This window comes from Tasmannia lanceolata, unplaced genomic scaffold (assembly GCF_043159265.1).
Source record: "Tasmannia lanceolata isolate RefF3 unplaced genomic scaffold, GAP_Taslan_0.1 ptg000048l, whole genome shotgun sequence".
Classification (NCBI taxonomy): domain Eukaryota; kingdom Viridiplantae; phylum Streptophyta; class Magnoliopsida; order Canellales; family Winteraceae; genus Tasmannia; species Tasmannia lanceolata.
Window position 1 is genome coordinate 3,617,930 of NW_027518725.1, and position 13,240 is coordinate 3,631,169.

Sequence of the window (13,240 nt, forward strand, 5' to 3'; positions counted from 1 at the left end):
CACACTGCCAGGGCAGTTGATCAATACCCAACAGAAGCCGTATCTTTCGCGGATGGGCTGTCACATGTTAGAGCAGCTGCATAGGCTCATTTTTCAGCGGATTTTGTCATCATTCACAAGGTGGCTGCTGTGACATGCGACAGACCATCTGCGAAATGCCTTTTGCGATGGACACTAGCAAATCCGGGATATATGCTGCAGAAAACATGAGAAAGAGAGATAGAGAAAGGAATAGCATTTCCAATTCCATCTATATAGCATTTCCAAATCCACGATAAACTACGTGACCGGCTGATACAAGTGGCTACGGAAGCAAAATCGGTGTTATTCAGAAAGATGATAGAGCTTCGAAGAAAATTTTTGATTCTTGCAAGGGGATACAAGAAACTTCAAATCTTACATAAATCTTGCATTAAACAAGATGGAAATGAGGGAAAAGAAGGAGGATTAGCAAATCCTAACCCACAATTTTCAGTTCCATGAAGAAAAACGCAAGAATAAAAACGAAGAGAAAAAAAAAAAAAAAACTAAAATAGAGAAAAAAATCTCCCAAAGTTCTCTCTAAATAGGGAATCTCTACATTTTCAAATTAGCAAAAACTTAGGAAAATGACATTTCATGGGCCTTTATATACGTTAAGCCCATTACATGCAATGCCCATAATACCCCTAATGAAATTAGAATTTCCCCAACTACCTCTACCAAGCCAAAAAGACATAAAAGTATATGAAACAAGTACAAACGACTAAACTACCACTGAACTAATGAAACAAAGAGGAAATCCCAAACTAATAAGCAATGTGGGCTGATGTTGAAATGCCAAAGGGCATGCTCCTCCATCACTGGCGTACCTAAACATTTTACAACAGAGGATTGTTGAAGATGATGGGAGCCTTCAAATGCGTCTTCCAATATGAAACGAAAACTAGTCTTCCTCAGTTACAGTTTCATTTCTCACTACGCCTCCATCTCCTGAAATTGGCATGGGCAAAAAAGTAAAAATTACAGGCAAGCAACAGAGTAGAGAGGATTTAGAAGAGATCAAAGTTCATCGCCAGGATAAACGATATTCTTAGAAATCATCAGAGAAATAAGCAACATTTAGAATTAGGAGTAACTCAATTGAGGAAAGCTAAACTGACGGGCTCCCTTACACACACACACACACACACACACAAAAAGGGCTACAAGGGCGCCCACATTGGACAATCTCACCAAATTGCATTTTTTTACGTAGGTAAGCTGGGATGAACCTCTGACCTCAAGGTTGAAGAGCAATAACCAATTGAGCAAGAGGCTCAACCCATTTTTTTGGTAGATAAGCTGGGGGATTGAACGTCCGACCTCAAGGTTCAAGAACAAAGCCTTGACCAAGTGAGCTAGAGGCTCAACCCCTAAAGAGAAGGGTGCAATAAGAGGATTTCCCAGGAGGTCAGCCATCCTAGTACTACATTGAATGAATTCCAATAGCATGGAAAATATAAATTAAAGGAAAAATAAATGCACTACTGTGAGATTGTCCAAGGAGCCCTTGTCGCTGGTTTTTGAAAGGGCACCCTTCAGTTTAGCATTCGTCAACTCAATTACTTAAAAGAAGCTACGCAAATAGTTCTTCATCAAATTAAACATGGCAAGCTTATCAGTCAGAACCCATTTGAGTTGTAAGGCCATGGAGGCCTGGGTTTAGGCCCAAGATCATCTGGTTTTAGTCTGCCTCAAACGTAACTTAAATATAATAATAATAATAATAAAGCTTACCGTATTCACTGAATATGATGCCACCAGTACATAATCCTTCCTCAACTTTGGTTAGTTGGAGGGTCATCCTAGGTCCAATCTCTTGAAGTTTGACAGCACTTTTCATAGAAGCCCTATTTACTCTACCAATATCATTTGCCAGACTTACAGTCGCTGCTTCATCATCAGCTTCGCTTTCTGATCCATAGCCAGCCCTTAGGAGAGGATTTAAAAAAAAAGAAAAAAGATTAGCTTACCACCCAGTACGGGATAAGAATGATATTTTATATCAGAAGAACTCTGCTTTAAGAACTAGACTTTTGTGACACAAACTTTAGAGAAATCTTTGGAAAGATATGTAAATCCAAGAAAAAATGTAGCTGCATGCATCGCATAAAAGCTACCATGAGATGAATGTAAACTTACAACAGCTCTAAAGCCAAACCATTAACTTATCTAAAAAGAAAAACAAATTTACTAATTGAGATTGCCTAGTTTTTATTTCAAATTATTTCCAACTAAACCAAGATAGTATTTATGACAAGATTGAGTGATAGAAAGTTTGAACTGTCAAATTGTCAATGGCATAGGGATTTATCGTATTCCCTTTATCCAGTATGAGAATCAATTTAGAAACAGGAGAAATTATATGATGAAAGGCCGTATAAACACGTAGAGGTGGTACTTCAGAAGTACCACCCTTGATATTTGATCCAACAGCAGCTCCTCAAAAAGTGAGCTGCTGTTGGATCAAATACCAAGGATGGGATGATGGGTATTAGTTTATACGGCCCTTCATGGTATAATTTCTCTAGAAACAGACCCCTGTGTGGTTTTCAAATCAAACAAGGTTAACCCGAGAAACTCCAGAGGCAAAGCATCCCAGAAAATGTAAGAAAAAATGCAGGCAAGTGTGACTTCCAAGCCACATATAAAACCACCTAATTCAAAATGCTTCCAGATTTACTGAGGGTATCACCAACACAATCGCTCCTGATGAAAGTATCGAAATTATCACCAGCATCATCTCTAGAATCAATTACAATACTGGAGCAGATAGTCACTCTTCATTCATTACTGAACATTGAACCAGATCATAAGAATAGAAATACGGAAATTCAATCTAAAACAGTATTCCCATCTGTCACATGAAACAAGCAACTGCTTTAGTGAACAGAGACCTATAACGCATTCTAGTCACATCGTAGTTCATAATAGTGCGCAGGATCCAGAAAACATCACTTAGTAGTTAATACCCCATCATGTTAAATTCACAAAACATTAACTGCACAAATGTTCACTATTCAAAATAAATAAATGTTTATTCTTTCATATGATGAGAAATTATATGAAAGTGCCCGACGGTCAAGTCACCCTTGATGTTGATCCAACAACAGCCTCTTAAAAAGTGAGCTGCTGTTGGATCAAATATCAAGGGCGGTACTGCCTGCATGGGACTTGACGGTCGGGCACCATATAAAAACTCTCATATGCCACACCCTGAAATTCAGTCACTTCTGAAGCAAACATATAAGGGAAGAGACCTTACTTTGTAACAAAGTCGCTTACATCTTGAAGACTCCTCAGGTCAGGTACTTGATGGCTCTGCACAAGTTTTCTAATCCTACGAGATACACCCATAGGCTGTAATCTTATGGAGTAATGTCGAAAATCAATTAGCTTTGTTTCTTTATCATAATTAAGCAACACAAGCCTCTGGCATGAAGAAAGCTTGACCTGTATTTGGAAAGTGAGAGGTGTAATGAGCAAAGTTTAATTAAAGAGAAAGAAGAAAAAACGGAAATAATCAGAATGGGTGTAACATATAAGTAGAAGCAGTCATTGTAGCACTGACAGTATTAATATCGATGGCTGGAAATATATTCTGAAACATAATAGTCGTGAGCTTCAGATGTTGTTCTCCGGTCCCAAAACCAGAAAGCACAATCTGCAAGTAAATTCCCAAATTCAGCACGAATAAAAGACCATGTAACAATAATAAGAGGAAGGATACCAGCATAAAGCCATAGTATAAATTAGGTAACTAAAAATCTTCTCTACCAAACCAGGCGTACATTATATGGAAAAGACTGAAACAACAGAAAAATAAGTTAACACATAACAGGATATCCGTGAAACATAACGAACAAAAGAAATATTTAGCGACCTTACCAGAGGGGGGTTTTTGAAAAGTTCTTGAGGACATCTTGGACGGGACTGGGACTGAGAGACATCAACTGCCAATGAGTATTCATGTATTTTAAATGTAAGAGTTGGGCCTTGAGGGGTCCTTGCAACCCTCAAATAGGGTGCACTTTCTGTTTTCGATAACATTAGAAAATGTGTGACACCCATAGGCCCTGCAACGTTCAAAAAGTCTCTGAGATTATTCCGTTTCTTTTCCTGCAAATATAAGCAAACACAGATATCATCAACTTAATTATTATGTTTCTTTTCCTGTCAATATAAGCAAGCACAGATATCTTCAACTTAACTATTTCAAAATGTTAAAGACAATATCAAATATTAGGAGAAACGAGGGTAAAAATCTCATCTTCTATTTTGGGTTCCACCTTAGTGAAGCAAGCACAATCAGGTTTTAATCTTCCTAACCACACATCCCAAGCATGGATGTCATTGGTCTGCTGCTATGTCACAAAAGCACCAATGGTAATCATGCATTTGAATACGAATGATCGATTCATGTATGCACTGTTGGGCACATGGATAGTTCAGACATACATGTCCCGAATGTGTGCAAATGTAACAGTTAAAGCATGTTCATGTGCTTGAATGTCTCATTTGCTTGTCATCACGCCTCAAGCATTCGTGCAAATGTAACTGTTACAGCATGTTTATGTGCTTGAATGTCTCATTTGCTTGTCTTCACCCCACACGCATTCGTTTCTGCTTAGCAGTGTATGTAATTCCCAACCTGTTTCCCTTTGAGTCGTCACAAGACAAGGTTTCAAAGAATGTTTGGAAAGCACATTTTCCCATGTTGAGAAACAACTAGGAAACATTCCATCCGCGATCAGATCATCTTCAAGCAAAAGAATTGTTCCCGGAAGTTTCCAAAGAGACTATAATCATGTGGGGTCTACCAGAAATAAAGTCCAATTCAAATTTCTTGAAAATTACCCATATGGTAAAATGGTAATTTTGAGTTGTTGACCGCAGTCAGACTGTCCCACATGGGGTTTTAATTCCCTTTGTTATTTTTTAGAGTTTGTTTGGGGCTCACTTGGTGGCCAATCACAATATTATCGATTTTTGTTCGGGTTTTGGTTAATGTTGAGTTTTGGTCAATTTTTCCATTTTAGTAACAAGTTGAGTTTTATCTGAGTTAGTTTCCTATTTGTATTTAAGTATTTTAGTAAGCCTTAGAGAGTCTGTTTTTTTAATGATGTAAGCTTTAGAGAGCCTTTAGTTTCAATTAAGTTGTTTGAATAACATGGGTTCCTTTCTATTTCACAATTAACCTCCAAAGAAGAGTAAAGAATAGTGAATTCTTCATAAAGTTAGCATTTAGAATTTTCTCAAAAGGAGAGGAGTCCATTCTAAATTCATGGGATGTCTCCCCTATTTATATTGTATGTCCAAGGACAGGATTTTTTTTTGAAATGGCGATATATATATATATATATATATATATATATATATATATATATATATATATATAAAGCGGAACCTAGATGGTCCACAGATTACAAATAGGCAAAGAGGAGAAAGAAGACACGACAGAGAACAAATACAATTAAGGAGGAAAATAATCGAACCACTCCAAACCCTGCCTATTAACCCCTGATTTCGCTAAATCATCAGCTTCACTATTTGTTGTTCTTCTTACGTGCACAAAAGATATCTCCGACCCCGGCACCCAATCAGAAATTTCATTAAGAAGGCTTAGAAATCTCCATGGAGGAGGAACGATGCCAAAGAGCCATCTAACAACATTTGATGAGTCCCCTTCCACAATCACCTTATTCAAAACATTCCTTTCTGGGTGAAGAATACCATAAAATGCTGCTTCGACTTCAGCCTCTGACAAATCGAAGATCCCATTTGGACCAGAGAAAGCCCATTCCACAACACCTTCATGATTCCTCAAAAGACCGCCAAAACCTGATGGGCCCGGGTTTCCAAAAGATGCACCATCAACATTTAACTCACTGAAACCCAAGGGAGGAGCCCACTTTTGAATTACCTTAGGTCTATTTACCCCCTCCTGACAGATAATGTCCCACCTCTCCCACAGATCATAAGCTGATACAAACCTGAACAATGGAAGACTCTTCGCCCATTGAACAGCTAAGGCGAAAATTCTCTGAAAAATACTGAAGGCTGAACTAGCTTTTCCTTCAAAAACCCTGCCATTTCTTTCTTTCCAGACGGACCACCATAGAGCTAGAAGGCAGATTCTCCACAAAACCTTTCCTTTCTCTTTCCAGGAGACAAAATCCCAACATTCCAAAAGACAAGGGATTGATTGTGGGAACACCCAATGGATACCAAACCTTTCCAAGATTAACCCCAAATAACCCTTACTACTCTACAGTGAGAAAACAGATGATCAATTGATTCTCCATCCTCCAAACATAACGGACAGTGGTCAATTAACCATAAACCCCTTTTTCTCAGAAAGTCAATGGTTTGGATACGCCCACTACCAACAGACCAGCCAAAAAACCAACTCTAGGGGGGCACCGAAAAGTCCAAACCTTGGCCGCAATAGAGTCCTCACCACCCGGCACCAATCTAGAATATACAGATTTCACCGTGAAGATTCTGGAAGAGTTCCAGATCCAAATTCTTTTACCCTCTCCAGATTTCTTTATATAACATTTCTCTATCAATTCAAACAAAGAAGAGAGAGACACTAATTCCCTATAAAAAAAATTCCTTCTGAACCGCGGGCACCAAATAACATTTCTCTATCAATTCAAACAAAGAAGAGAGAGACACTAATTCCCTATCAAAAAAATTCCTTCTGAACCGCGGGCACCAAATAACTTTCTGATCCATTCGTTCAAAACAATCGCACACAAGAACATCCTTGTCAGCAACAACTTTCAATAAATCTAGAAATAAGGCACCCAGTGACTCATTTGCGCACCAAACATCCTGCCAGAACCTGATGTGCCTTCCATAATACACTTTAAATCTGCACCCCTTGCTAAAATCATTTCTCAATCCTAATATATCTCTCCAAATCGTTACCCCCCCTCTTTTCGAATGCATCATCAGATTCCCAATTACCAGAAAGCACCCCATACTTACTCCCAATCACTCTAGTCCATCGTGAAGAGTCCTCCTCCCCAAAGCGCCATAACCATTTACTCAGTAACGCACAGTTAAAACCCTTAATTCTCCTAATTCCCAATCCTGCTTTTTTAATCGGGACACATACCCTTTCCCATTTAACCAAGGGAATACCATTCTTATCATTTGACCCCCCCCCCCCCCCAAGAAATCTTCTCTATCCTTAACCCCACACTTACAAGGCATTTGAATAGAGATAAAAAATAGACCGGTAGATTTGTCAGGGCTGCCTTAATTAGGGTCAATTGACCCCCTTTAGATACCAATCTTCTCTTCCAGGTCTCCAACCTTTTCTCAATTCTTGCAATTATAGGTTCCCATAGAGATTTATTTGGTCTCCCTACTCCCAAAGGAAGCCCAAGATAAGAAGGGAACTTGTCTACGTTACAACCCAACATATCAGCACAACTACTAGCCTCAGTAGATGAGATATTTACAGCGAACAAGCTTGATTTCACAAAGTTAGACCTTTGACCCGATATCATCTCATAGCATCTGAGAACCTTTGACCCGATATCATCTCATAGCCTTAAGATTCAGGATTTTGACTTCATCCGGCTCACAGAAAATTAAAGTGTCATCCGCGAATTGAAGAATCAAGACTTCCACCTTGTTCTTTCCTATCTTGAAACCTTCTATCAAGCCCTTTTCACTGCTTTTCTGGACAAGCTTGCTTAGAGTTTCCGCCACAATAACAAATAAGAAGGGGGATAAAGGATCCCCTTGCCTCAAACCCCTCGAGGATTTAAAAAAGCCTTTTGCCGAGCCATTAATTAGAATTGAGAACCAAGCTGACGAAACACATCTCCTAATCCAGCCCCTCCAAACATTACCAAAGCCCATTCTACCAAGAAGATAGTCCAAACAGTCCCACTCCACTCTATCATATGCCTTCTCCATATCCAATTTGCAGACCACCCCTTTAACTCCATTTCTGATATAATAATCAATGGCTTCATTTGCTACGAGCGAACAATCCAATATCTGCCTCTTGTTGACAAAGGCACTTTGGCTATCGGAAATTAACTTTGGCATCACCACTTTAAGACGATCCGCCAACACCTTTGCAAGCACCTTATATAGACATCCCACTAAACTGATAGGCCGGAAATCTGATACCTTTGAAGCTCCTTCCTGCTTTGGAATCAATGTAATAAAAGTAGCTCCTGTTCCTCTATCAAGCTGCAACCCCTCATAGAATTCTTTAAAGAATATGAGAATATCACACTTCACAACCGACCAACAAGTTTGAAAAAAGGCTAAGCAGAATCCATCAGGCCCAGGAGCCTTATCTCTAGGTAGGGAAAAGAAAGCTCTCTCAACCTCCTCCTCCCCAAAATGTCCAAGGACAGGATTTACCACATGATTATATGAATAAAGAATTGAAGCTTTGCTTTGAATGTGGATGTGATTTCCCTTCTACTCGATTCTGTGTGAGACCTTTGTGGCTCTGCTCAAAAATTACATTGGATCATTGTCCCATTTTTCTGGACCCTCAATTAGAGTCTTGGAGACCGACTCCATTCCTTCTTGAGTTAGCTTGGTTTGAAGTTCCAAAAATGAAGGAGAGACCGGCGACTGGTGCTAAGAGGCACATATTTCTGGGATGGTTAATGGGGTGATTACCAAAAAACTACGATTCGTGAAATCTAAGCTAAAGGTGTGGAACAAGGCAAAAAACCGAAGTGGCTGGAAGAAAGGCCTGGCTGTTGTCTCGTATCCAGGAAATTAACCAAGCAGAAGAGGAAGGTAGTGCAAGGATGGAAGAGACTTAGATGGACGCCCTAAGGGAGGAATTTAATAGGCTGCTAATTCAGGAAGAAATCTTCCGGAGACAAAGGTTTAGTTCCAAATGGTTGAAAGAGGGAGACACAACTATGGCATACTGTCATGAGATAGCTGGTGCCAGGAGGAGAAGAAATCGGATTAGTGCCCTCCAGACCAATGGAATCAGATGCTTTGTTCCGCTGCTGAAAATAAGATGGATGAACTCTACCGGTCGTGTACTTCAACTTTCGTGTTGAAGCCTCGGACAAATTTCGAGCGGAAATAGCCCGAGAGAGAGAGAGAGAGAGAGAGAGAGAGAGAGAGAGAGAGAGAGAGAGAGAGAGAGAGAGAGAGAGAGAGAGAGAGATTGTTGAGTTCTATCGGGACCTGTATTCTGCCGAGTTTGGAAGCCATCCTAGGTCAGATGGAGTAGCATTCAGCTTGATAGAGGAGGCATACCATGAGGCTCTAGAAAGACCCTTTGGTGAGGAAGAGATAAGAACCAGTCTTTTCTCCTTGGGCAGAGATTGCGCTCCTAGACAAGATGGATTTTTTCTGGCCCTCTTTCAGTGTTGCTGGGGCTCTGTGAAAAAACCAGTCATCCATAATATCAAATAAATCATTTTCTTCTTTAGTAAATCTACCAAGGGCTATAGTCATAGTGATCCTCCTATAGTGCTCGACCTACTTACTGGGATACCGGTTGAGAATTAGGCCAATCTCCTACCCGGGAAAGCAGACTCATTCGTGGTTTTAACTGGTTTTAGGCCATTATCTCTACTTGAGCAATCATTAATAACTTTATGCTTTATTTTATAATGAATTCCAAGAGGGTTCAAGTTGCTTGCTTCCCTATGCTTGCCATCATATGAGGTTAGATCTATCGACTAACAAAAATAGTGGAGTTGCATACCATAACTAAACAGTGAATGACTTCAAAGAGGGTCATTCCCCAATTGATAGCCTAAGTCACTACGATCAAACCAAGAATAAAATCAAGGCATTTACGAATGCAAATATAATGAATAAACAATTGAAAAAAGGGGAAGCAACCAATTAGAAAACAGAGGAAGCAAGAGATTAAAATGCAAAGTTAATGAATAAACAATTGAAAACAGAAGAAGAAAGTGATTAGAAAACATGTTCCATTTGTGAACACCGAGAAGAAAGACGAATCAGCAAGGAATGTGATCAAAGTAGACTTAAGCAGATCGATGTCTTTTGCTCATTGTTGGTCACTTGACCCTAACAGTATCTCATTGGTCAAGTGAGGAATTGGAGGAATCAGATGCTATGAAAGTGATTTAGGACATTTTAGACCATTGCATTGGTAATCTTGCTTTTCCAGCGATACTCACAAGATGGTAAGACATTAAGTTTTGGAGCCTAACTAGGTTTCTTGTCTTGAAAGTCTTGAAGCTTTAGCCTTGTCTTTCATTTCCTTTATTATGTAACTTTTTACATGATCCAACGAAAAAAAATAGAAGTAAATCGAGGATCCCAATGAATTTGCATATAACTAAACCATATTACATCACTAACGCTTTGATATGAAGAAATATTGCACTTAAAGTTGGCATATATTAATCATTGGTGTGTGTGTGTGTGTGTGTGGAGAGAGAGAGAGAGTTGAACCTTTAATTTGAGAGCTGTATGCGGGAGCATCATTTTGCGTAAGTCCAACTCTAGCTGCTTCAAAGAGCTAGGCAGCTTTCCCCTTGAAAATACAAAGCTTTTGGGGATCTTATCTCCCGTAACATGGTCAACATTTGGCTTTTTCACAATTGGCTTAGCAAACACCTTCTTCTTCTGCAATTCATCATAACCCAAACAAGTGTCAACTTTCAATATGTAAATATATGCATGACATAATGTTGCAGACAGAACAGTGATACACAATCAGTTTCTTACATTTCGGAAACGGGCCATCTCTTCATGAACAAGTGACCAGTTAGGATTTTAATCTACAAGCCAGTATGTTCCTGGAAAAGCCGGTGTAGGTTAAAATCTATACACGAATACTTAAATTCAAAATAAATAAAAGGAAAGGGCAGCCCAGTGCACGAGTCTCCCGCCATTGTGGGGTCTGGGGAGGGCTAGATGTACACAACCTTGCCCCTGCTTTGCAAAGAAGCTGTTTCCGTGACTCAATCCCGTGATCACCAGGTCACAATGGAGCAACCTTAAATTCGAAATAAATAATGCACAAAAAATATATAGATAAACAACCATCTATCTCGAAAGCCATTTGAAATAATCACACAAAAATTATGAAGAAAGAACATAATAACTAACAAGCGTTGACAATAAATGCTAGAAGTAAAACAAACCTCAAAAGTTCAACAATAAAAGAAGCACGCATCAATGCCCACCAAAAACTAAATCACACAATTTCAAGAATCATATTGAAACAATCAGAGCATTCTTGATTTACTGGGAAAAATTGAAAAAAAGATACATAAACAACACAAAGTGCACGTTTAACATAAGAAAATCCTACCAGTATGTTCCTGTAAAAACCGGTGTAGGTTAATATCTATACACAAATGCTTAAATTCAAAATAAATAATGCACAAAAAATTAAATAAATAAACAACCATCAATCTCGAAAGCCCAAATTTGAAATAATCACCCAAAAACTATGAAGAAAGAACATAATAACTAGCAAGCATTGCCCAAGATGGGATCCTCCTGAACCGGGGTTGTATAAGTTAAACTTTGATGGATCGAGCTTTGGCAACCCCGGGCCGGGTGGGTAGGTGGAATGCTTAGGCCCTGTTCATTTGAGATTATGGAAACCGATTGTAAGCCCCAACCCTATTATGGGACTCAAATTTAAATGTAATTTTGAGTCCAATAATAGTTTTGGGTTCACAATCAGTTGTCACAATCTCAAACAAACAGGCCATTAAGGAAGAGAGTGGTGACATCAAGTGGGCTTTCTCTAGCCCTACAACACACGCGCGCACACACACACAAAAAAAACTAACAAATATTGAGGCTGAAAACTAGAACTAAACCTCAAAAGCTAAACAATAAAAGAAGCACACCAATGCCCATGAAAAATGAATTACACAATTTCAAGAATGATATTGAAACAATCAGAACACTCTTAATCTACTAAAAAAATTAAAAATAGATTCAGAAAGGAGGCAGAGTTTATGTTTAACCTGAGAAAACCCTAACAGAGCATAAGAGAGAAGAAAAATCAAACTACTTATGATGATGATGATGATGATGATGATACAATTAGAGAATAGAATTAGGTTATAACCAAATCGATTGAATAGATTCACGATTTGTGTCCTGATATTTCTTTGAATACAAATCAACCAACACACGAATTCATACAAAATTATAAGAAACTAATAAATACAGAAATAGAAAATCTAAATTTACCTATTTTTTCCTCCCTTTAAGTTTTGCTCTTCTTCCCCCTGGTGAACTGCTTAGGAGGGAGATGGGTTTTAGGTTTAGGAAATTTCATTACACTGCCCTCCTAAAATGTGGGCCCAAACCAAATGAAAGGGTTACGATCATCCAACGGGGGGCTAGGATCATCCAATGGCCAGCATTTATAGGACAGGTTTATCAATGACTTGGCCCACAAAATGAATAATTTAGATCATCCATTCAAGTGGGCCCACTGTCTCATCAGTCATCGGTTTACAAAAACAAATCGATGGCTTAGATGAATCCATTATTATTTATGAACCTATCGCTCTATCGATTATAATATAGCAGGATGGCGGTTTCACTGTTCATGCTGACATGGACAGTCCCCATCCAGCGTTTGCTCCTAAGTGGCAGTCACATAGGCAAATTCCATTCCAAAGAGTCTACAAACCCTCCTAAAATACGTCTCGCTTCCAAAAAGCCTACAAACCCTCCTAAAATTTCTCTATGTAGAGAATCTAACTAACGAAAATCTCTCTTAATATACGATTATATAGTTACTAATATATGAAAATCCAAATTATAGGATTTATACGATTAAAACCCATAAGTCTCTGCAGCCATAGATACACCAGAGGTGACTGTCCCAAGTTAATGGAGGACGAAGGGCTTTTTTGTCTTTTTCATGGTCCCTACCCAAGGCTATAACTCATATCAATGCTCAGTGGTTTTGTTCTTTAATCAACTATCAACTTCATTTCGATCTTAAATAACTTCCAATGTGCATGGCACGGTGCTAGGAATGCAACTCGGGTCGGGTTGAGTTTTTTTACTAAAAAATGAATAATGCCAAATTTCAACCCGAATTCCCAAAAACCGACCCGAGTTGCACCCCCATTTGCCCGGACATCAAAAAGTTGAGAGGAAAGAGAAAAGCTACAAATTACATGGTGGATGACCATGGCGGAAAAAAAAAAAAAAAAAAAAAACCAGTAGGGTCCACATTTTTTTTCGGTTA

At 38.9% G+C, this 13,240-nt stretch overlaps 1 protein-coding gene across 1 annotated transcript; it reads right to left on the reverse strand.

Annotated features, from left to right (window-relative positions):
- Positions 1–342: 342 nt before the first annotated feature.
- Positions 343–12,378, reverse strand: LOC143864295 (peter Pan-like protein). Its single transcript, XM_077375210.1, has 8 exons — positions 12,226–12,378; positions 10,738–10,808; positions 10,462–10,635; positions 3,910–4,140; positions 3,593–3,685; positions 3,287–3,474; positions 1,759–1,952; positions 343–972 (listed from the first exon to the last, which is right to left on the reverse strand). The coding sequence occupies exons 2-8, from the start codon at positions 10,753–10,755 to the stop codon at positions 926–928; spliced, it is 945 nt and encodes a 314-aa protein (XP_077231325.1). The 5' UTR covers positions 10,756–10,808; positions 12,226–12,378; the 3' UTR covers positions 343–925.
- Positions 12,379–13,240: the final 862 nt, after the last annotated feature.